The 25,609-nt window shown below is 40.2% G+C and overlaps 1 protein-coding gene across 7 annotated transcripts in view; it reads right to left on the reverse strand.

Annotated features, from left to right (window-relative positions):
* Positions 1–25,609, reverse strand: part of RGSL1 (regulator of G protein signaling like 1) — a 107,709-nt gene that overhangs the window by 2,191 nt on the left and 79,909 nt on the right. For 5 of the 7 annotated variants that reach the window (XM_037825215.1, XM_037825220.1, XM_037825214.1 and 2 more), the window contains 8 exons: positions 24,770–24,899; positions 12,094–12,268; positions 9,466–9,604; positions 9,092–9,216; positions 6,647–6,756; positions 4,792–4,884; positions 3,638–3,704; positions 2,586–2,784 (listed from right to left, as the gene is read on the reverse strand). In XM_037825215.1, coding sequence (XP_037681143.1) covers positions 2,754–2,784; positions 3,638–3,704; positions 4,792–4,884; positions 6,647–6,756; positions 9,092–9,216; positions 9,466–9,604; positions 12,094–12,268; positions 24,770–24,899 — 870 coding nt within the window. In that variant the 3' untranslated portion in view covers positions 2,586–2,753. Of the gene's footprint in view, positions 1–1,394; positions 2,100–2,585; positions 2,785–3,637; positions 3,705–4,791; positions 4,885–6,646; positions 6,757–9,091; positions 9,217–9,465; positions 9,605–12,093; positions 12,269–24,769; positions 24,900–25,609 lie in introns of those variants that run through there. The other 2 variants (XM_037825216.1, XM_037825218.1) reach the window with 2 other exon arrangements.

The following is a 25,609-nucleotide window of genomic DNA, read 5'->3' on the forward strand; positions in this document are numbered from 1 at the left end:
CTTCCTGTTACTACAGGAAGATGAGAGAGGGGAATGAGTTGAGGGTGACTCTAAGTTTTCTGGCTTGGAAGACTAGGTCATCAATAATGTAAACAGAGATTGGCAATAAAGGAGCCAAAGCTGGTTTGAGATAAGTAAAATGTGCAGTGTCCCATTAAGTAAATGGAAATATGGGTTCTGAATTTAGAAGAGAAGCTGCGGCTAGGGATTACAAGCCAATGGAAGAGTGTGTGTTAGAAGAAGTCAAGTTCAACCATAGACCCATAAAAGCAATGACATTTAAGGAAAAGGCAGAGGGGGAGTTAAGAAGACTGAGAAAGGGTAGACAAAGAAATATGATAAGTAAAGGAAGAAAATGTTGTGCCCAAGGCTCTAGGAGGCCTCAGATGCCCAAATTATAAGATAACACACTGTTTTCTGGGGAAATTGGCCTTGGGGACTGTGGTAGACAGAATAATGTCCCCTCTTCCTTTCCCAAAGATGTTCACACCCCAATCTCTTGGATTAGAATATGTTACCTTACATGACAAAATAAATTTTGCATATGGAATTAAGGTTAAGGAATTTAAAATAGATTATCCTAGATTATCAGGTGCGCACAATATAACCACATAGGCCCTTAAAGTTGGAAAAGAAAGACAGAAGAAGGGGTCAGAGAGATGTGATGACAAAAGAAAAGGCAGGAGAAATTTGAAGTGTGAGAGGGACTGGGCTTGCCATTGCTGGCTTTGAAGAGGAAGGGACGAGGTCATGAGCCAAGGACTGTGGACAGCCTCTAGAAGCTGGGAAGAGGCCTCAGGCGACAGCCAGTAAGGAACAGGGGACCGCAGTCCTACAAATGCAAAGAGCTGAGTTCTGCCAATAGTCTGAACAGGTAAGGAAATGGATCCTCCCATAGAGCTTCCAGAAGGAAAGGCAGTCCTGCTGACACTTGATTTTAGCCCAGGTCAGACTTCTTACCTACAGAACTATAAGATAATAATAGTGTGTTGTTTTAAGCTGCTAAATTTTTGGTAATTTTTATGACAACACTACAAAACAGAGGGACTAAAATAGGCCAGGCTCTTTACTTGACTCCTCTTTCTTGGCCTTATTCTAGATGTCAGCAGCCCTTTGGGTCTATTGTTGAGACTTCCCTTTCTTGCCTCCCATGTTCTCTGTCTCAGAAGAGCCAAGACCCAAATCTAATTCCAAGATAGGAAATAAAAGCTTAAAACAAAGACTGCTATTTAGTGGTCTGTGGGTCAATCTTCCTCTAGCCAAGTTTTATTTGTCCTGCACTGAAAAACTAGGAAACTTTATATAAAATCTAAATTTCCCATTCTTTTTCTTTCCTTCCTCCCTCTCTCCAACCCTCCCTTCTCTTTTTTTTCTCAACTGAGAAGCTCTGGCAACACTGGACTTGGCTTGCTGGAGCTGATTGTTTCTGTCCCCTTTGAGATGTGTTCTCCAGTTCACCACAGTCTCTTCCACTCCTTGGCATCTCTCTTGGGTTGCTCTACTCATTTATGTCACCTGCCTGCATTCTGTAGGTGACACTAGCCTAAAACTGGAATTCTGTCTCATGCTCTCTATTCCTTCTGTTAATTGAAGTCCTGCTCTGAAGATCTAGCCCTCTAATTTTATCCCCACTCCCTACTTCTGGACTCCCTAACACTGAATGATGACTTGATGCCCCTCCTCCCAGTGGCCTTGCCTCCTCTCAGACGTCCCCAATAGCTGTGTCTGCCTACGCCCTTCCTGGACCATGTGCTATCAGAGCCCCACCCAGCAGGTCTCAGAGTCCAAGGGGTTCATGAGCCTTGTTCTCATATCACAACATTTTCCACTCTTGAGAAAAGTCTAGGAAATAAAAGACATCAACATGACAGAAAATCTTGGCTAGAGATTTGAAAGGATTCCTCAATAAGTTTTCTAGGCCTTCCTTTTCTGCAACCCAACGAGACAATGATCCAACTTCCCCAATCATCCCAAGTGGATGGCTCATCCAGGAAATGCTGTCATTTCACTCCTGATTTTATTCAAAGGACAGATCTCCAGAGGAGAGCTATTCCTTGTGTGCATACAAATTTGCATAGATGGTTCCCATGGAACGAGTCCTGGAATGAGAACAAAAGCAGCATGTTCTAGTCCATACTCCATTTACTATCTAGTACTCTTGAGAAAGTCACTTACCCTCTCTCTGTGTGTCAGTTTCCCCTCTGTTTAAAAATAAATGGCATCTGCCACAGTTGCTCACAGAATGGTAAGGATCTACTGAGTTAATGCATGTGAGTCACTGTACAAATGGGAGGTCCTGGCATTAAAAGCCACCATCTCTCACTGCTTATAATAACAGCACTTTGCTTCTTATGGTTTTCAATGACCGTCTACATCCACTTGTCATGGGATCCTTCAACAACCCTGAGGCAGCCAGGACTTGTGCAAGGCCGTGTAGCTGCAGGGTGAGTGAGACCAGAACCCAGGGCACCTGACCCTGAGAGTGGGGTGCTCTGTTACATGCCCACTGTGGAAAACCATCTCTGAAGGACCCGGGCCAGGGAGGGCAGAGGTGCTTCTGCTCACACTCTCTGCTCGCATCTTACCCACTGCAGTCCAGCCCCACCATATCTGGGCTGTCACCGTGTTCCCCTTCTCGATCTTTCCAGGGGGCAGATGGCACCAGGGTATTTCCTTTCTGACCAGAAGAGGTTCTGTCAGTGTTAGGAGGCTTCTGAGGGATGGTATGCCTCTCTGTTGGGGGCCCAACTTGATTACTTCTTCTCCCTTTTGGGTCCTTTTAATCTGAAGGGAGAGAGAAGAATAACCATTATCACAATGGTGATGAGGGAACTGGAATTAACTCTCTGCTGGTTGGTTGCTGGGAATGACAATGGTCAAAATGCAAGGTGTTTGCCTTCAGAACGGGCCTTCTCACATTTTTATTCTCCCTTTCCTCCCCAAGAGCTTGTGACCCCTGAAGCCCTGCATTGCCTTTCCAATATAAAGAGTTCCAAGTTATCTGGTTTGTCTTCCAGAAATCAGGACTGGCAAATGATGCCCATACAGCTCCAAGTCCCTGTTGGACTTGTAGCAGGTCTGAGAAGGTGGGAAGGCTTCTGTTCACAGAGCCTGCTGTCTACAACCTTGGCAGCTTTTGGCACTCCTCAGCTGTGATTTTAGTGACCCCTTGGAGATTCTCCTAAAGCAGAGGTTGAGTTAGTCTGAATCATATTTTGACAGGCTCAAATCCTTTCTGTTCTTATTTCCCATATCCTGCCAGGCTGCTGGACAGAAGAACAGCTCCTCTTTCTTTCCCACTGTATGTAATTTTCCTTAAAGGGCTGGAGTATCAGGGAGGTCAGCAATAAAACATCATCTGGGACACTCTTCCCCAAGCAGTATTTGTCAACTTGAGGGTGGGTCAGAGGCCCCAAGTAGTTGTGAGGTGGGCTTGGACCTCAGAGAAACTCTTCCCTAACTGTCTGCACCAACTTCATGGCTCTCTGGAGGCAGCAAGCTCAATTTCTTAGTCTTATATGGAGGGGAACGTCAGGATGTAGAACTAGCTTCTCTGGGAAGTTTTCGCCTGTCTTCCACTGTACAGTTGGACAAAGTAGCTCTGACTTGAAGAAGAGGTTTCCTGGCTCTTGCTTACCCTGTGAGAGAACTCAGCTGCAAGAGGGATGGTGCATGTTTCAGCTGGGAAAGGTTGCTAGATGAAGCTAAAGCCAAAAAAAAAAGAGAGAAACTGCATTAGAATCCATGGCACACAGTCAATGGAGGACCTCCAACTTCAGAGGGGCTACCCCAAGAGAGCTTCCAGGGGGAATGTCCAGGGCAGGGCTTCTGGAAAGTGAAGGTTAAAACAGGGATGTTCCAGGGACATTCAGGAGACCTGATTCAACTAATGCAATAGACATATATATTTTTTGTCCCAAGGAACATTTCTTCTAGATGCAAAGGCCATGGTGCCAACCCCCAGAGATCCAGAGAATTAAAGAGATTGGACCAGATGAACATTAGAATCACAAGACTGGTTGGACACTATGGATTGTGGGCTTCATGGTGGTCTCCCCCATTAAGGAAAGAGGTAGCAGGTGCAAATGTGCAGATGAGGCAAGCTGGCATTCCATGCCTGCGAGAAGCAGAGAAGCAGTATCCACAACCAGGAAGTGGAAGCTGACAACTGGAATAGAAAGGAAAGGCTTGCTGGGAGGGACCATGTAGAAATGAAGGCAGATTTGGTGCTTAGAAGGGGATTGACTTCTTGGGGCTAAAGATGTGGAGGTAAAAGAATATAATATAGGCCCAGTATGGGGGGACTAAGAGCACAGGATTTATTACAGGGCTAAGAAGATCAGTAGCAGGAGCCTCCAGGAAGCAGGAGCTATGGGATCGAGGCCCTGTTCAGGTGGTCTCAGTTCAATGGGAAGATGGTGATTGGGATTTTATGATTGCCTCTTCATAAAGATCATACATTATGTCTGTAAATGGGCAGAGGTCAGCCAGGATATAGAGATGCTTACCTGCCTTTATGGGACTATAAAAGAACCAGGAAGATAACACGATTCCAATGAGAGCTGTGGATGAGACCTGGAAGTTGAGCCAGGAGACTCACTTTCTACCCCATCTCTGCCACTCATAAGCCATGTGATCCTGAGCAAGTCGCTTTACATTTCAGGGGTCTTAGTTTCTGCATAAGGATCAGGGATCCTTACTTTTCCCATAAATAAGGGGAATGGACAGCTGGTCACCCTCTAACAGAGGAGTGGACTTTTGGTATCAGTGAGATTCCAATTCCAAACTTACAGTTTTGGGGTGGACTTGCTATCACTTCCCGCTGTTGAGTCCGCAACCACTCCACACCCCTGAGCAGAGTGAACCTTAACGTGGCGTGATCCCCTGGGAAAGGAAGACAGGAGGGGGCATGAAAAACCCTTAGGACAATATCTGACAAGATGAGTCTCTAAATAAGCAAGAAGGCTCTTCTGTAACATTCCTTAGATTACAGGATGTTAGTGCTAGAACGTTATTCTAAATCCAAAACTTTGTATCTCAGATGAGGGGTCTGAGGCTAAGAGAAGGGAAGCAGCCTGGTCAAGGTCACTCAGCTTATACCTGATGGGTCTCCAAGCCTGGAAGCCACGTGGCCTGACTCATTAACTAAGGGCATCCCACTTTTGAAAAGCAGAAGATATTTGGGGATGTACCTCTCTGGAGCTCAGATGTCAGAAATAAGCCAAAGGTGGGAGCATCTTTGGAATACTCCTCAGAATGAGTGTGGTTTTCCTGCCCTGTCTGCTTGCCTCCCTTTCTTTTTTCTCCTACTATTTCCCTCCTCTTTCTCCAGCTTCACTCCCATCCTAAATAAGCTTTCTCACCCACAGGGACATTTAGCCCCGCATGGTGAAGAGAATGCTGATTTGTGTCTGCTGACATGACATTTTTCAAGGCAGAGATAGGAACGCCAAGTAATGTTCATTGATCATCAGGGCTTCTTCAGCCAGGGAGGCAGGTGATTTGCTTGCTGTGGAGGTGAGGACCCTCTCAGAGGGGCAGGGGCTGGGCTGAGCTCTAAAATGAGTCAGAGCTGCTTCTGCAATATTTCAGGCAAGCCAGAGATTGATTTAGGTCACATGGGCCCTTGTGTGTACTCCAAGAAGGAGGTGGAAGGCTTGTTTGCAAGAGCTGGGCGTGGGGGTGGGGGTAGATATCTGGGAACATGGACATAAGAATGGGACAGGTTTCAGCTAAAGCAACAGAATGCTCAGCTCCATCATGGTGCAGTTAGTTGCTGTTTTTAATTCTTCTGCCCTTTCTCCATATTTTGTTCTCAGGCTGGTACTGTCCCCAGGCCTAGGCCTGTTCTCTTTGTCTCCCAGAACTCTCCACTGCCCTCTCTACCCTCGTCCCTCTCAACAAAATTCCCTTTTGCTCAAGCACTGGGTTTTAACTGATCTGAACTAAAGTGTGCATGCATTGATTTTATTGGGTTAACGCTTCCAAAAGGATCTCTTTACACCAAAAGGAATCCCCCCTTCTCCTCTTTCTCTCACTCTTTTTCCTGATTATACAGTTATACTCATATAAAATTTAGAAAATGTGGAAAATCTATATATCCTTCATAATCATACCACCCAGAGATAAACCTATTAACACTTGTATATTTCCAAGATTTTCCTATGCATTCATAAAAATTATGTATATATACATAGGTATGAAGATAAATGTGTGCATATATAATTAAACTTTGTTTGTTCTTTATTAATTTCTTACTTACCATGATAGTAAATGCTCCTGAAATGGAGCTTTAGTGGAGAGAGTTGAAGCAGGGGGCTTCTTACATAGCAGCAAACCAGGTTGCCACCTCTGTTTTCCCACCACATAGACAGTGACAAGCATGCCCAGGGGCATCCTGGAGGTTGCTGCAGGGAGCAGGATGTGGGAGGGGTGCCCTCTTTCCAGGACTGCCAGCCACAGATAAAATACCCTTTACTCTGTCCGAGTGCTGCCGCTACGGTGAGAGCCAGGTTAATTAAATGCCTACTTCTCCAGCAAACAAGCTCAGGGAAGCCTTAAGTCTATTCCCCCGGGCCCTCCTTTCTGCAAGTCTCCTTTGCCAGAGAAAGGGGCTGTGGGTCACGGCAGGGGCGGGGGCACTTACCTGCACTCCAAGGCGGGTACTTGTATATAGGTTTAGGAGGGCTTCTTTTCTCCTTGAACTTCTTCCCCCTGGATTGTAAGTAAGATCGTTTTTCCTTCCAGGAACAAAACCTGTGAGAAGAATGGCTTCTGGTCACAGGGAGAAACCCCCTGAGGGGGCTGGAGCACCGGGTGCGTGGGAAAGCAGGCAGGGACCAGCCCTCACGCCATGTGGGGTGTAGGACAGAGAAGAGGAGAGGGCCCTGGCCTCAGTGTGCTGCCTGTTGGGGCCTACTTCTCAGGCTTCCTCTTCGCACAGACCCGGCTCCTGTGAGGGCCTGGCATGGGCAGTGTGTTGGGACTTCCTTCTGGAACCATCGGTGAATGGGCTCTGTAAAGAATCTATTGTACCCATGCCTTGGGTGGCATTAGCCCTGGGGGTGTTTGCTTGGGCCTCAGGTTCTGGTATCCCTGTCTAACACCCCTGGCAAAGCAGACGCACTGACTGGCTTCCTCTCAGGTCCGGATCCCTGGTTTCAGGGCTGTCCCTTACTGGAAGCTTTGATTCCCTTACTTCATTCTCAACGGTCCCTTTCCCTGGAGTTGATCCTGGTTCCTCATATGAATGCAGATTTGGGGACTTAGTGCATTTTGAGAACCGTTGCTCCCTCACACAATAATCTCCATCTCCTCCTCCCTGCTCCCCTAACCCCTTGTTATCTTGAACCTCAGCCTGCCCTTAGACTGGACCCCTTGGAGATCAGTCTTGGCTGAGACTGGATTTATTTTCTATGCTACCTTGGCTCTGGTGGTCTTGACTGCTGCCCTCTCCCCAAGGGGGAGTCTATTCTATTTCAGTTGGCTTTCCCATTCTACTTACTGAACTAGGTCTCCCTCCTGTCATGATTTCCCTAATATGCCAGAGCTGCATTATTTATGGTAGTCAAGAGACCTAGTTTCTAATCCTGGTTTTAATATTTACCAAGTATGTGATCCTAGGCAAGTCCCTTAGCCACTCTGAACCTCGGTTTCCTCATCTGTGAAATAGGGATAATAACACTTTGCCACCTGCTTCATGGGGTTGCTGGGAGATTCATCTGAGATAATATATGTGAACACAAATTGTACAATATCAAACTCTTTATAAGTGAAATATGGAAGTAACTGAAAGGCCAACTGTATGAGGATTGGAGATTCACAGTGCTGTATGAAGCACCCCTAATCTTTTTAAATATTTATGAAGGGAAACAGAGCCTGACACAAGCTAGGAGCAGCATATATTAACCAGAGGTTCTTTTTAAATTTTAAAAAAATTTTTTATTAGAGAAGTTGTGGGTTTATTCCCAGATCATGATCCCCAAAAACATTTCAGAAAGAATTTCTATCTGGTCTTGGTTAGGAGAACTAGGGTTAAGTCAAGCAGTGCTAGATAACAACTGATGTTCAAAACACTAAACTCCTTGTCTTAAACTGAGATCTTTGTATTTCTTTCGATCCTGTATTAAATGATATATTCTCTTAGGGATTTAAAATAAAGGTTGGTGACTGCTCAGCATACTTGACTCTTCTGTTTTAATAAAGTAATATTTTTGGTAGAGGAGGGAGAACCTTAAGAGTCTGGACATGTAATAATCTAATCATTGCAATTAGCCTTGTCTGGAAAAATTTCAGCCTGTTGTCCTTTGGTCACCCCCCACCCCCCACCCCTCCAGGCACTGCCATTCACCAGGTAAAAGATACGAATTGGAGCCACGGTGCAGCAGAGGGATAACTAACCAGCTACAAGAATGTAGGCTCAAACCTTGAAGGACAGGTGAGGAATCAGTAAGCCACAGGGTGCATTTGGCCCACATTTTGTTTTGATTCTGTTTTTGTCTCTTGACCTTCACAGGTTCCTCACCATGTTTTAATTCTGAGTTAGTTGCCACATTAACCACTTTAACTTTGGGAGATCGGACATAAAATTCTAAATTTCGAGTTCCTGTTGAAAATTGGAATATCTAGCTTCTGTACCTCCCTCAGTGGTAATTACGTGGGTTTGGGCATGACCCAGCAAAACACTTCTGGCTTCCTCCCTCTGTGACAGTCCTTAAACACAAGCACAGTTATGTTAGCCTGGGGGAATTTTCTTCCTCAAGGAGCTGTGCTCCACCCTTGCTCTCCAGGTGAGGAACCTGGGCCCAAGAGAACCTGGCGCCCTTGTTCCAAGCAAGCGAGCACCAGAAGAGGAGATCAGAACCCAGGCATTCTGACTCCCACTCTTATTCTGCCTTCCATCTTCTGACTCAGTGTTTAGGTGAGAGCGCAAGGAACAGAGCATGTAGTAAGGAGGACAAGAATGCAGCATTCGGGTTCCCCTGTGGAACTGGAAACTAAGAAATGAGGGCTGGAGGAAGACAGAAAACCCTCTAGAGAGTCAAAGTTGTGTTCCTGAACTCATGGTCCCCGGGTAAGGGAAGATAGTTACCTTTTCCAGAAGTGGATAATGATGGGGAAGAGGGACATGATAGCCCCGTGGAAGATGCTCCGATCTAGGTGCCCCTCCATAATGGCGGCAAGGATGGCATCCTTCTGGGACTCAGAAATATTCACCTACCCACAGAGTGGGAGCCCGTCACTGGCAGGGGCTCCAGGAAGGCACAACACCTCTCTTGGCTCCCAGGACCCTCAAGACCACCCCCCACTCCAGAAGGCAGGAGGAGAAGCTTTCCATGGGGCTGCTAGGCAAGGGACATGTGTTTGGCCCAGGACTTAGGAGGTGCCTAAAAATTAGCTTTCAGGGTCCTTCTGAGGGAAATGCTTCTTGGCAAAAGGCTGGAGCAGAATGGGAGCCCTCCTTACCCTCAGCCTTGGAGGGATGTCAGACTGCAGGAAGAGCCTGAGGATGACACCAATTTTGGCCCTCATTAGGAGCAGGTCATTCTCGTTGTATGCTCGGTTGATCTGCAGCATGTGAGCTGAACTCACCAAATTATTAAATCTGAAAAGAGGCATTAAGAAGGAAATCAGCAAGAAAAGGATGGAAGCAGGTGACTATATAGGGTACCAGGCCCAGACCTATTTCCTGGCCTAAGAAAAGGCAGGGTCAAGTCCGGGCTGGGTTTGCAGTTTCATTCATTCAATTATAATTTGCCCATTGGCAAATAAATATTCATTGAGCACCTACCACATGTCAGAAAATATGCTAGATGCTCCTTCAAATGTATTTCTTCACCACAAATCCCCTTATTTATCCCATCGTCCCTTTTTCACTCATGTTGGCCCCTGCAACAGTTTCATCTCTATTTCAAGGGCTGAATGCTATCTTGCTCTTTGTTCCCTCTCCTTTGCTGAACCTCAAAATTACTACAACTTTCTACAGCAACAAATATCTGTCAGTTTTACCTTACCTAAAATGATTTCAGTACATAGTTTACTTCTCTGAAGCAATTTTAAGTCTTCAGTATTTTAAATCTCCCTGATAGTAGATTACTAAGAACCTTCCCTCATCAGCATGTTCTGCACATCCATTCATTGATTTAATTACCAGATATTTATTAAGGGTCTCTGTACCAGGCACTGTTACAGGAGTAGGGATTCAGCAACAAACATGGTAAACGGGTCCTACTCTCCAGGAGCTTACAATCGATAAGGAGTAAATAAATGAATAATTAAATGTCCAGTAGAGTGCTATGATGATAACAAAAGAAAATGATGTGATTGGGAGGGAGGCGGGCAGCGAGGTTTGAATGATGAGAAAGAAAGAGCCAGACCTTTGAAGATCCGAGGGCCAGGGGTCCTTCATGAGCATGCAGAAAGGCTCTAAAGCAGACCCCTACTCAGCCTGGCCTGGGGGGTGGGGGGTGCAGAGTGGCGATCTGCACAGCTAGGGGCAGGTGGTGACAAGTACAAGATGAGCTCCAGGCTGCAGGCAGAGGCCACTCACAATGAACCCTTAAGGCAATGGTAGTGGGTTTGAACTTTATCCTAGTAGTGATGGGAAGCTACCAGATCATTTTAGGTAGGAGAGTGACATGGTGCAGTTTACATTTTTAAAAGACCGCTCTGGTTGCTGCGCAGAAAATAGTCTGTAGAGGGCAAGCAAGAACGCAGAGGAACCAGTCAGGAGAGATGATAGTGGAGGGAACTCTAATGGTAGCAGTGGAGGCTGTTCTTTCTGACTGGCCTCCCTTTCTGCCCGCCCCCCTTCTGTGGCCCTGACAAACCTTTTTATCTGACTAACCCCCACTCATCCTCCAAAATTCAGCATAGGTGACCTGTCTCCCTGGAAACCTCACCTGAGGCCTCACATTTGTCTAAATGGCCTTCCTGTGCCTGACTCGACCACAGCACTTATTGTACCACTTCCCGATTTTTATTTGCATCTTGTCTGCCATCCCCATCAGTTTGTGGGATCTTGGAGAATGGAGAACGTATCCTAGCTGGTTTTGTATCTGCAAAAGCCAAACTCGGTGCTCAATTTAGAGTAATCGATCAATACTGATTTGCAGAACAGAACCACATCCCTCTGCAGTGGAAGATCTCTTAACTCAACTCTCCTAACTGATGCTCTGGGTTACCTGGTGCTCTCCATTTCTTCTGAAGAACATCCCGACGAGGCCCACAGCCTGCACAGACGCATGCCCTAGTGGACCACCCCTGGTATACCCTCATGCATATCCTCCAACTAGTTGAAATGGATGTTTACTGAGAGTTAGTCATGTTTTGTCTGTTGTTCTTGTTACTACGATTATGAATTATATAATTGATGAATTATGAACATGAAAACAGAAAGTAGCTATTGTTTCTCTGAAAATAAATCTAAATGCTTTGGAACATTCCAATAAAGGCAAGTTGTTTTAAAACAAATCACTGTTGAATTATGAGGCAAGACCATTTAAAACAGCAAAAAAAAAAAAGCATAAAAATTCAGATTATATTACTTTGCAGCAATCTTTGAATGCTTGCTCCATTTTAAAGAAAGCAAAATTAGAATTAGTAGACAGCATTTTGGGTACCGTTGATACAAGAAAGATAATTCCAATCAGAGGAATGACTTTGGCTCTACATCAGAAGTTTGGCAGGTGAATGAAGGTGTGCTGTTATGTTTTAACTTAAAGTATCTGTTTAATGCCAAACACAGACATAATGCTTATTATTATAATTGCTATTTTAATTCCTGCTTTAACTGAAGAACTACTGGTCCAAGAACTACTATTGTATTTATAAATACTGGGAAAAAATGCTCTACTTCCTGGAAATAAGTGAGTACATTTCAATATTGGGAACTCCAGAATACTGACGAGCTTTTTAGGACCCAAAGAAAAGAATGGTGGCCATTGCTACAGTCATGACATTCAGGAAGATTTTCAGATAGAGACTCTTGCCTGGCAGACCTGAAACCACTATGCCACTTATAGGACCAACCTAGTCCTTGCTGAGAGGTAAAAGGATGGAAAGTCAAGAGTGGAGGGGATGTGGGAAACTTACTTCTCCATTTCAGAAAAGAAATATAAATCATTGACCAGATAGTTGACTGTGATAATCCTGTGGCCCAATATACGCCGCTTCAGAAGAGTTATTTCTTCATTCTCATGATCTCCACTCCGGATATTAGAGGGGAGTGGGCCAGGGCGTCCAGCTGCGTTGGGTGCTCCAGTGAAATCTGAGTGAGAAAGAAGACATTACAACCTGGGTTGACTAAGCCACTCTTAAGCCTGACGCCTTCAACTTGCTCATAGCCAAATGAAGAAAGGAAGCTGGATCCACTCTGTGGGTCTATTGAACTAGTCTATTGAAAACTCTATTGTTGGGTTCAACCTTTTATTTAGACTTGACTGACTTGTAAAAGGACTGCTGACAAGGCCGTTTGCCCAGATGGTGTGACAACACACGTACAACACACACACACACACACACACACACACACACACAAAACCAAAACCAAAACCAAAACCAAGCCTCCTGAATAATGAAAGGCATTTGCCTGGTGCTAATTTAAGAGAAACGTAATCACACTGTAGTTGTGCTAATTCATAACCTTTCTGTGGAGACTGTGAGAACTGAACATGCAGATGTGACCTCCACAGTGGAGTGTATGGTTCTGAAGATGCTTTCAAGTTTACTGGGGAATTAATTTACGAATAAACTGGGAAAATAGCACAAAGAAAAAATGAAATATGAGTATAGAAGAAATTTATAAAAGAAACCGAAGGCAGGAAGCTAAGGTGCAGAAAAGAGATGGGAATGAGTGAAGGAGAGCATGGAAGGTTCTGGAAGGTTTGGATTATATGTCAGAAAAATCAGACAATAATTTTAAGAAGTTTCTTGACTAGAATATATCCAGAGGTATCCATCTGTAGGGATTCTGGGATGAGAAGAGAACAGTTTGGGGCTGGGTCTAACAGGTATGCCTAAGTTAAATGCCTGCCTGGGTTTAAGAAAATTGCCTAATCCAGCTCTAAAATTTACTGTTCTTCCCCTAAATCCTTTATTCCAGATACTGTCTTAGGAATAATTGATGTGGGAATGGTACTCCCTATGGTATAAGTGGGATTCCTTTAGGTGCAGGGTTACATGTAAGATGGGAAGGTAACTAAAACATTCAATAAATACCTAACACCTATTATAGCCCCAGACACTTCTTTGTACTAGAGTTGCAATCTCTCTCTAACTTTCTCTCTTAAGGCTTCAGTCTGAAGGAAAAGGAAAATAAGTCTGGCAAACTGTGAAGTTGATATGATGGCCAGAGAATTTAGGAAAAAGGAGTGCTAAAACTACCCAAGAAACCTGTGAGCAGTGGACTGCTTGCAAACTGGCTAGGGGTGGGAGTCGGTGATTTGTAGTTGGCTCATTTGTGGTACTTATCAATTTCTATAGTGTAAATACCCCACCATGGTTGATTTCAAAATAGATATTAGTGTAAAGAATATTATGAAGGATAAAGAAGTTCACTTCATAATGATAAATGGATCAATTAATCAGAGGACATAACAATCCCAAACATCTAGGACCCTAATAACAGAGATTCAAGACACATAAAGTGAAAAATGATAGAACTGCAAGGGGAGATTATTAAATCCACAATGGTAACTGAAGATTGCCATACACTCTCTTAAAAATTGATGAAATGTGTAGACATAAAATTGGCAAGGGTAGAGTAGACTTGAACAACCTTATCAGCCAACATGACCTAATTGACATTTATGGAAAACTACACTGAAGTACAGCAGAACACACATTTTTTTTTTTTTTTACCTAAGTGCACATGGAATATTTTACCAAGATAGCCCATATTTTGAACCATAAAAAAAAGGTCAATAAATTTAAAAGGATTCAGGTCATATAAAATATGTTCTCTACCTACAATGGAATTAAATTCAAAATCAATAATGGAAAGATATCTGGAAAATCCACAGATATTTGGAAAAAAAAACACACTTTACATAGTTCATGGGTCAAAGAAGATATCAAAAGGGCAATTAGAAATATTTTGAACCGAGTAGAAATGAAAATATGACATAGAATTTGTGATATGTCACTAAAAACTAACACAGCACTTAAGGAGAAATTCATAGCTCTCAATACCTATATTAGAAAAGAAGGAAGGTTTTGCATTAATGATCTCAGAAACTGTAAGAGGAAACTACTTTAAGAAACTATTAAAAGAGGAGATAAATAAATCCAAATTATGCAGAAGAAAGGAGAAAAATAAGTGAAATAGAAAACAGATAAACAATAGAGAAAATCAATAAAACCAAAAGCTGTTTCTTTGAAACAATCAAAACAATTGATATACTTTTATCCAGATTGATGAGAAAAAAAGAGAGAAGACACAAATTACCAACATCAGGAATGAGAGAGGTGATATCCCTACAGATTTTACAGATATCAAAAGGATAATAAAGGAATACTATAAACAACTTTATGTCTATAAATTTTACAACTGAGCCTTGTATCTCTTAAAGCAATTAAATTTGTAGTAAAAAACCTTTCCACAAAAAATCTCCAGGCACAGATGGCTTCACTGTTGAATTTTACCAAATACTTAAGGAAGAAATAACACCAGTTCTATACAACTATTCCAGAAAATTTAGGAGGAGAGAATACTTCCCAACTCATTTTTGAGGTCAGCATTACCCTAATTGTAAAACCAAATGTATTACAGGAAAACTACAGACTAATATCCCTCATAAATATAGATACCAAAATTCTAAACAAAATTTAAAAGTCAACTCCAACAATATACAAAAAGGAGAATGCATGATGACCAAAAGGGGTTTATCTTGGGTATATATAGAGCTGGCTTAACATTTCACAGCCAATGTAACTCACCATATTAATAAACTAAAACAGAAAAAAAAATGTGATTCTCTCAACAGATGCAGATAAAACATTTAACAGAACCAACAGCCACCCCTGATTAAATTCTCAACAAACTGGGAAAAGAAGGGAACTTTTCAACCTGTAAAAGGATACTTATTTTCTATGATCAGGAAAAAAGATAAAGGTATCTGCTTTCACTACTTTTTTTGAACATTGTATATGGAGGTTCTGGCTAGTACAATCATGCAAGAAAAGGAAATAAAAGGCATCCAGATTTTACAGGAAGGAGTAAAATTGTTTATTCACATACGCATGACTGTCCATGTAAAAAATTCAATGGAGTCTACCAAAAAAAAAAAAAAAAAAAAAGAAAAGACCTACTAGAAGTAATAAGTAGTTTCAGCAAGGTTATAGGATACAAGAATATTACACAAAAATCAATTGGATTTTGTATGTTGGCAACAAACTGAGATTAAAATTTTTAAATACCATTTACAATGGCATTAAGAAATATGAAATACTCAAGGATAAATCTGACAAAATATATGAAAGATTCATATACTGAAAACTATAAAACACTGCTGACAGAAATTTAAGAAAATCTAAATATAGAGATAGATTTTGTTCATGGGTCAGAGGACTATATTGTCAAGATGTCAATTTTCTCAAAATTGCTCTATAGATTCAATACAATCCAAATCAAAAGCCAAAACAGCTTTTTTTTTTTGGTGGACTTTGACAATCTGATTCTAAAATTCAAATGAAAATGCAAAAGACCTAAAATGCCAGGACAACTTTGACAAAGAGGAAAAAGTTGGAAGGCTAACACTATCTGATTTCAAGACTCATAAAATTACAGTAATCAAACTGTGTTATTGGTATAAGAAAGATCGATGGAACAAAACTGAGAGCCCAGATGTACGCTCACACACATTTGGATAACATATTATTAACAAAGGTAAAAAAGATAACCTAGTGGAGAAAGGACAGCATTTTTATCAAATGTACTGCAACAATTGGATATCAATATGCATATAAACCAAACACAACTTCAATCCATACCTTGCCCTGTATAAAAAATTAAGTAACAATGAACATTTATCTAAATGTGAAATCTAAAACAATAAAATTTCTAGGAAAAACAAACATGGTAGATAACCTTTATTACCTTGAATTAGGCAAAGTTTTCTTAGATATGACACCAAAAGCAAGAGCCATAAAAAAGTGAAATTGATAAAATGGACTACATCAAAATTTAAAACTTCTGCTGTTTGAAAGCCACTATTAGGAGAATGGAAAAATATGACACAACCTGGTAGAAAATACTTGCAAAGTATATATATGATAAAAAACATGTACCCAAAATATATAAAGTACTCTCACAATTCAATAATAAAAAACAAACACCCAATAAAGAAATGGGCAAAAGATTTGAACAACACATCACCAAACAAGATATACAGATGGCAAATAAGCCAATGAAAACCTGATGATTAAAGAATGGCAAATTAAAACCACAATGAAATAAAACTACACAACTTTAGACTGTGCCACAATAAAAAAGAGACTGATCTAACCAAGAGGTGATGAGGATATGGAGAAACTGGAACTTTTATACCTTGTAGTAGGAATGTAAAATGGTGCAATCACTTTGGAGAACTGTTTAGCAGTTTTCTGAAAAAGTGTAAACATACGCCCACCGTATGTTCCAACCATTCCACTCCTAGGTATTTACTCAAGAGATATGAAAGCATATGTACGTATAATGACTTTTATATGGATATTCATTGCAACTTCATTTGTAATAGCTAAAAAACTGGAAACAGTCCAAATACCCATTAATAGGTGAATGGATAAACCAATGGTAGTATACACATACTCTGGAACAGTACCCAGCAATAAAAATGAACTATTGATACATTCAACAACATCAATGAATCTCAAAAAATAATGATGATGACTAAAAGAAGCCAGGTGAAAAAAAAAAGAGTACTTTATGATTCTATTTATATAAAATTCTAGCAAATGAAAACTAATCTACAGTGATAGAAAGCAGATCAGTGGTTGCTGTGGGTGGGAGTGAGGTGAGGAAGGTGGAAGGGGTGGTGTGGAGGAATGACAAAGGAGCCTGAGGAAATATTTGAGGGTGATGTTATATGTTCACTATCTTGTTAGCTGTGATGGTTTCACAGCTATACACACACACACACACACACACACACACATATGTATATACACATACACATATATATATGTCAAAACTTAAACAGTACATCTTAAAAATATGCAACTCACTATATTTCAATTATATCTCCATAAGGATGTTAAAAGGGAATAGCTCCTTTAAAACTTCTCATTGCACATCAAATGAAGCTAAAACTCTTCAAGTGGCCTATAAGGTTCAATAACCTCTAAGCCTGATGACCCCTCCAGCCTCATTTCTCACCCTTCTGCCTTTATACTGCTCTATCTTTTGACCATACTGATCCTCCTCTAACTCCTCTAATGCATGATACTCACCTTTACCTCTGGGTTTTCATACCTGCCATTTCCTCTATTTGGAAGTCTTCTCCTTCATCCTTTTCCTTATTTACTCCCACTTATCCTTCAAAATTCAACTTACTTGCCATTTCCTCCAGGCCTTCCATTATCCTGTAGTCTATGTTCACTCTCTCTGTCATGGATTCTCACAAAACTAATGTACTTCCCTTAATTAATCTAAAAACATTTTATTATTCTTGTTTTGCTTATTTCCCCTTCTGGAATTTATATTCCATTAAAGCAGGGCCAATATTTGTTTTGTTTATTGGTTTATCTTCAGAATCTAGCACAGAGCTTAGCTCATATAAGGTAATTTATAAATATCTATTGAATAAATGATTCAATAATGCCATTGAAGTCTGAGTTTGGATGCTAAAAGTTTCTAATGCCTTAAAAAAAAAACAGCTTAGCTGATGTGCATAATTCAGGCAAACATAATTGGGAAAAAGATTTATTAACAGTAAAGGCAGGATCTCAAGGACCCGTATAGATTCTTGGTAGAACTGAAGCAAGTACTTTTGGGATCAATAAGGGGTAACTCTAATTCTAGATAGATAATAAAGAGGGCCAGGGATCATGGGAGATCCACAGGGAGCAGAATGGAGGCAGAGAAAGGGTATGTTTCAGAGATGTGATGAGAAAGCACATTACAGGAGGAAATAAGGTGTTTATCAGACCCAAAAACTGTATGAAGCTTGAGGCAGATTTTAAAAAGGCAGTGCTCATCACCCAAACTATTTCACATAGGAGACGGTGTTCTACTCTTGATCTAAGATCACAGAAATCCTTTTTACATTTAGTACAGTGCCAAGGCAATCAAAAAGCAAACAGTGGTTTTATGAAAGGACTAGAATTAGCAAGACAGGGGACACAAATAACCAATGTCAGAAGAAGTGATGTTACTGTGGATACTGTATACAATAAAAAAACATTATATGTGTGTGTATGTATGTGTATATGTATGAATGTAAAAAAAATTCTATAAGTATTAGAAGAGTTCACATGTGAATTCCTGTATGACTGTATGACTGGGAAGGGGAAAATGCTCACAAATATGTCCCAACATCCATAAGCAATAGAGAAAAAGATGAATTTGACTACGTGAAATTAAAAAAAAAAACATTTTCATGACAAAATACACAATAAGCACAGTAAAAAGGCACATTACCATCTAATTTATAACTTGCAATTATATAACAGACAGAGTTAATATTTCTAATAATGGAGAAGACAATTTTTTAAGAAAATGAGCTAGAGAAATAGCAAAGAGTTAACAATAAAAAATCATTCAAATGACTCAAGTATATGAAAAGATGTTCCAATTCATTCATAATAGAGAAATACAAATCTAAAACATCCTGAGCTATCATTGCTTTCCCATTAGATTGCAAAAATCCAAAAGTCTGAGAGCATATTCTGAGGAAGAGATTATAGGAAAGAGCATTCTCATATATTGCTGGTTGAAATGCAAAACGGTGATCACTCCTATGGAAGAGATATTGACAGTGTTAACCAAAATTTACAAATATAATCATCTTTTGATCATGTAATGCTGTAGTAAATGCCTATTCCAAGACATACTGACCAAATATGAGATTTATGCACAAGATATTCATTGCAGGGACTACTTGTAATAGAAAAAGAGTAAGCACAACTTAAACATCAATCACTAGGTGACTCCATGAATAAACTACATTATATCAATGGAGTTCTGTGCACTTGCAAAAAAGAATGAAAATTATCATTATAAATTACTGTATACTGATCTCCAAGATGTGGAGAAATGAAAATAATTCAAAATGGAGAAAAATATGTTTAAGAATGGAGAAGGGGATATACTTGCATACATATACATGCACATACACATGCATATACATATATATTCATGGAAGTTTAAAACATAATAACGACACCAACAACAAAAGTTACCAATGAGAGGAGGAAGAAAACAACAACAGTAAGAACAACAAAAACTACCAAAATCCAGACACCAACAGTGTAATATTGTCCACTATTTTACCAAAAAGTATCAGACAAGTGAAGAAGCAGGAAACTCTAACCCATAACCAACAGAAAAACCAGTGAATAGAAACACACCCAGAAATGATAGAGAAGATGGAATTGACAGATAAGAACTTAAAACAACTATTATGAATTCAATCAAGGTTTTAAATGAAAACATGAACATAATGAATATAATGATTAAGATGGAATAAAGGTTAATATCATGGAAATTAAGGAATTTGATATGTACAAGAAAGAAGGAATTGACGGATACTACAGGAAATGTGAATGTATTGGGTCAAGTTGTATGTGTCAACATTGAAAATAATGGAGACATTCATTTTTCTGAATCTGAAGGAAAGGAGGATAGACTAGATGGTATTACAAAATATGTGTAATTCTAGCCAAGAAACAGTAATTCATGTCAGATGGCCTTGTTCTGAGTATGAAAAGTTTCATGGGAAAACCAAAAGTCTACTGGAATTAAGAGGAATAAAATGGATGTGAGGACTCAGATGCAGATGATAGAATAAAACTAGAAAAAGAAATATAAGGTGGTACTGAAGATCCAAAGTAGGTTAAATCATGTTAATTTCTAGTGGGAAACACCAACACCATGCATGGCTTTCTCTATCAGAGTTTTAAGATTGACAAGGCCAATATGAAGCAGGGTGTTGGTTAAACCAGGTTAGTAGAAAGGACTCCGGATAGAAACGGTAGAATGGGCTATAGGAAGAGGTCAAGGCCCTAGAGATCATTACAATGGCAGAGTTTACAGTGAATTGGGGATATGGCAACAATAGGAGAGAAGATTGTGTTGAAAGGAGCAAAACACTTCAGAGGAAGATAGGGGCCAATGCTTGGTCTTGCATATAGGTTATTGAATGAGAACTGGAATTAGGTTTAATGAAAGTAAGAAAATAATGGACCTGATCAAAAAAGTGGTAGAAGTGCAGGGGTAGAGAGAAGTACAGAAACCCAAGTCCTTAAAGAAAATCGGATTATTCTGTCAATTGGTGGATAGAGAGTACAATAAAATAACTCACATGTGAAAAAATTAAAATAAAAAAATAAAAGGATCATTAGAAGATGTATGAACAACCTTATGCTGACAAAACTGAAAATTTAGATGAAATGGAGGAATTCCCAGAAAAATACAACTTAACCAAATAAAAACAAGAAGAAATAGAAAATCCAAAGGATCCTACAATGAGTAAGGTAATGGAATCCATATTTTAAGATTGTTCCAGGAAACATTAACACTAATACTATAAAAACACCTCTAGAAAACAGAAAGAATGGAACGATCCTCCAAGTCATTTCGTGAAGTCAATAGAATCTTAATATTAAAACTTGAGAGCATTATAAAAGAGGCCACTTTCACTTGCAAATTAAAACAACGAGATACCACTATATACTTATTAGAATGATTAAAATCCAAAACACTGACAACACGAATTGCTGGCAAGGATGTGGAGCAAGTGAAATTCTCACTGCTGTAGCAACACAAAATGATATAGCCATGTTGGAAGACAGTTTGCCCAATTCTTTCAAAGTTAAACATGGGCTAACCATAGGATCCAGCAATCACACTTCTGGGTATTTACACAACTGAGTTGAAAACTGGTACCCACAAAAAATCCTGAACGCAAATGTTTATAACAGCTTAATTCATAATTACCAAAACTTGGAAGTAACCAAGATGTCCTTCGACAGGTAAATGAATAAACAAACTGTGGCACATCCATCCATATAGTGGAATATTATTCAGCAATAAAAGAAATGAGCTATCAAGACATGAAAAGACATGGCGGAAACTTAAATGCATACTGTTAAGTGAAGGAAGCCAGTCTGAAAAGGCTACATACTGTACAATTCCAATTATTTGACACTGTAGAAAAGGAAAAACTATAGAGACAGAAAAACAATCAGTGGTTGACAGGGGTTCAGGAGTGGGAGATGAGGAATGAATAGGTGGATAAAAGGCCATTTTTCAGACAGTGAAACTATTCTGTATGATATCATAATGGTAGATACATGACATTTTGCATTTGTCAAAACCCACAGAACTACAAACACAGAGAGTGAATCCTAAAGTAAACTATGGACTTTAGTTAATAATAATGTATCAATATTGGTCCATTGGTTGTAACAAATATACCACACTAATGCAAGAAGTGAATGAAAGGGAAAATTGTTGTGGTAGGGGCAGGGGACAGGAAGTATACAGGAACTCTGGGCTTTCTGCACAATCTTTCTGTAAACCTAAAACTGCACTAAAAATAAAGTCTATAAAAATAATTAAACATGGAAAGAGAAGGAAAAAAAAGTAGCAAGAATGCACAGCTCTTGAGGATCTTCATTCTAAAGAGAAAAACATTCCAGGTAATTGGAAGGGATTGTGGATGAGGCAGGTGTTATTTTTTTACTCGAAAGGTACAATTCTGATTGAATCATCCAACAGAAAAAATTAAAATGATGCAGGAGCACAAGCAAGCTGCTTGGAGTAACGATGTCCTTGAGTAGATAAGAAGGGATGGATCCTTGCTTAGGAGCAAAGATGGGCAGCTTCCCCCCTGGAACAGGGCATGTGAGTTCAGGGGAGGTTGATTGGGTAATTTAGTGAGGAGAAGCTGTGAAAGTTCTCTTCTGATTGCTTCTGCTTTCTCGGGGAAAATAAAAACACATACTCTGGCCTGAGAAAATCAATAGGATTAATAAAGTGGAGGTGCCAGTGGGGCTCAAAGATTTGTTTGAGTCAAGATAATATAGGGAGATTATGAAAACGTATGTACATTTTAAAACACAATAAAATGAACATCTGTGTTCAAGAGAGTGGTTACATCCATTGAGGGTAGGGAGTGTGGCTGAAGAGCAGCACACAGGGTTGCCTGGGTTACGCCATTTTCTATTTCTCGACTTGGCTGTCTGGTCCATAGTTGCTCGCATGCTCATTTTCATGTGTATCATACTTCGCAGCAAAACTTGGAAGAGCAGACTGCCTGTCACCAGGCTCTTCCTTGCATGGAAGTGGAATTGGAAGTCAGGCAGACATCCCACTGGGCTGCATACTCACTTTTGTCTGAGAGCTCTCACGTGTTAGTGGGGAAGTGGGAAGTCAAAGAAGGTGAAACTGGACTTCCTGTCATTCTGGGGCATGAGGGCTTGAGCCGATTGCATATAAAAGAACAAATCTTGCATCCTAAATGATTGGTTGTAAAGCGGTTCATAAAAGATACATATAAAAAGTTTTCAGAAACAAAAATATAATTAAAACATTAAAATTCCAACGGAAAAATAGACAAATGACATGAATAGCTCAAAAAAGAATACACGTTGTGGAGACATGGAAGATTCCCTGGCTTGATAGGTTATACAGGGAGGCCGCCTCCTAAGCGGGAGAAGACCAAATCTTTGCGTGCCTGAAGGCAGGCACCAATTTAGACAAGGGTAAAGTCGTTGGGCTCCTTCCGTGCTCCTGTCTCCTGCTCCTGCTGTCGCCCGTCTAGCCTCTAAGAGATTGTCCCTTGAGATCAAAGACATGCAATCACATCTTATGGCTTTAGAAAAAATGCACCCTCCCTGAAATACCTGAAAACAGTCACGTAGGAGACTCCCTTGTATGCTATAAAAACCTGTAGGAATGAGTAGAAAAAAACTTTCTTTTGCATGAACACAGAGACGGAGTCGGCTCCCTTCTTTCACAACACATGACCAATAAATACATTAAAAGGTGCTGCAGCTACTAATTAAAGAAATGTAAATAAGAATGATATATTATCTTTCATCTTCTAGACTGGCAATTTTTAAAAATATATAATGCCCATTGTTGGTGAGTACATGAGGAACCAGGCACTCATTTACACTGTTGGTGAGAGTATAAATTGGTGCAATGTTGTTGGAGGCCAAAATTTAACTTTTCTTAAACTTTTACCCAGTACTTTCATTTTAAGGAATTTATTTCTAGGAACATACAATTGCAAAATATGTAATATTTTTCACAGCATTGTTTGCTAAAGTGAGAGTTGGAACAACTCAAAAGTCATCGAGAGAGACATGACTCAATCTCATGCACTTTCCCCCATCTCATTAATTTCTAGTCCAACTGGCCTGATTGCAGTTCTTCAACTGCACCATCCCTTTTCTTATTTTAGGGTTCTGCACATACCAGGAATGTCATTTCCTGGAAGAAGTCTCTTATGTAACCCACCTAACTAATTAGGGTCTCCCTGCAATTATCATTAGGCTCACTCATCACAATCATATAATGACAGCAATAACAAGGGTAACCCTCTTATAGCACTTACTATGCAACAAGCATCATTCTGAAACATGTAGTAGCTCAGTCCTCACAACAACCTTATGAGATAGGTACCATTATTGTTCCCATTCTATGAATGAGAAAACTGAGGCACAAAGTCACCCTCCCAACATCATTCCACTAGAAAGTGACAGATTTGAGCCCAGGAGTCTGGCTCCGTCTGTGGCTCTTATTTTCTGTCTCACTCATAGAATTATAAGTGCCATGGGGGCAAATCTTATGCTGTGTGTTCACTACTGTATCCCCAGCACTTGGCAGAATGTCTGCCACAGAGCAGATTCTAGAAAAGGATGATGAATGAATGAATAAACGAATGAGTGAATGAAGTAGCTGAATAAATTCTTACAATGGATACTCTTTGGCAGTCAAAACAACAAAGCAGATATATGTGTACTGATATGAAATGATGCCCAAGATACATTATTAAATGTATAAAAGCAAGTTACAAATAGAACATATGGCATTAAAAATGATAGTTATTTTTATTATATAATTACATAATTATATAATTAAATTATATGATGGAAAGGTGAGAAATTGTATGTATATTAAATACCTGTAGGAAAATAATCAGAAGGCAAGTTCACAGAGTATTAACAATGTTATCTCTTGAGGGATTTTCACTTTTACACTACATATTTCTGTAATTTTTATTATTTTCTGTTTTCCAAAGAAAAAAGAATTTCCAAAAGACCAAATTATACAACATAAGGAAATAGTTTTGCAAAATGGGAATTCTAGCATGTCCCTTATACTAAATCTTTCCAACCCTTGTTGGCTCCCTAAGCAGAAGCTCCTGAGATTGCGCCCATCTCTAGTCAGGCCTGGGCTTGACTTTGCATGCAGGAGTTCTTGCTAGTCCCCAGGCTGACACAGACACGGCAAGAAGCAATGAACTCTGTAGCTTCTCATCTGGGTGAACGCTTGTGGCTGAAATATCAATGGGGAAGAGGAGTACATAGTAAAGTGACTTACTGTCCTTGTTATTATACATTTCCAGGTGAAGATACTCTTCAAATTCTTGGCGCTTATTGGGATCCAGCATAAATCTGCGGTACTTGCAAAAGCTCCTGATAAAGCTGATCATTTTAAGCCAGCCCCTCTTCTGAGAAGAGAGAGAGAGGGGTATGACATATTCAGTAGTATGGCTGCTATTCACTGGGAGGCTGCTACGTGCCAGAAACCTGACGTTCATTACATTTAATCCTCACAACACCCCCATGCAGGAATAACTTTTAGCTCCAATTTAAAGGTGAGGAAACTCAAATCAGACAGTTTGCATGACCTGCCCCAGATTCAGCTGCTCATGGGTGGAAGAGTCCAGCCTTAACCAGACATGGATGGCGCCAGTGGCTGAGCTGCTCCCACAAGTCCCACAACAGTGAAGATTTGCTTGCAGTGACTGGCAGAGGGAGTGTAAGAGTTAAAACAGGGAGGGTCAGAGGATAGAGTTAAGTGTGATCCACAACATAGTGATGTCTCAGGCAGATTTTGAAAAGAAGAAATAAGAAAATGAGTAAAACCACTTCTAAGTATTTAAAAAAGAAAAACATAATCACGTGCACACACTCACACACAAGCTTGAAAATGAATTTTATAAGTTTCTTCCTCAGTTTCTTAATAGCTGCCCAGTGACCATTATCCAGTTCACTTATTCCTTGAGAAACTGGTATTTAGAGCTAGAAAGAATCTTACAGATCATCTAGTTCAGTTGTCTCATTCTACAGAGAGGGAAACAGCCTGCCTTAAGTCAGTGATGAAGTAGAAAAAGTACTAGATTTGGGATCAGAAACATTGAATCTAGCTTTTCCCTAA

Source organism: Choloepus didactylus, chromosome 2 (assembly GCF_015220235.1).
Source record: "Choloepus didactylus isolate mChoDid1 chromosome 2, mChoDid1.pri, whole genome shotgun sequence".
In the NCBI taxonomy this organism is placed as follows: domain Eukaryota; kingdom Metazoa; phylum Chordata; class Mammalia; order Pilosa; family Megalonychidae; genus Choloepus; species Choloepus didactylus.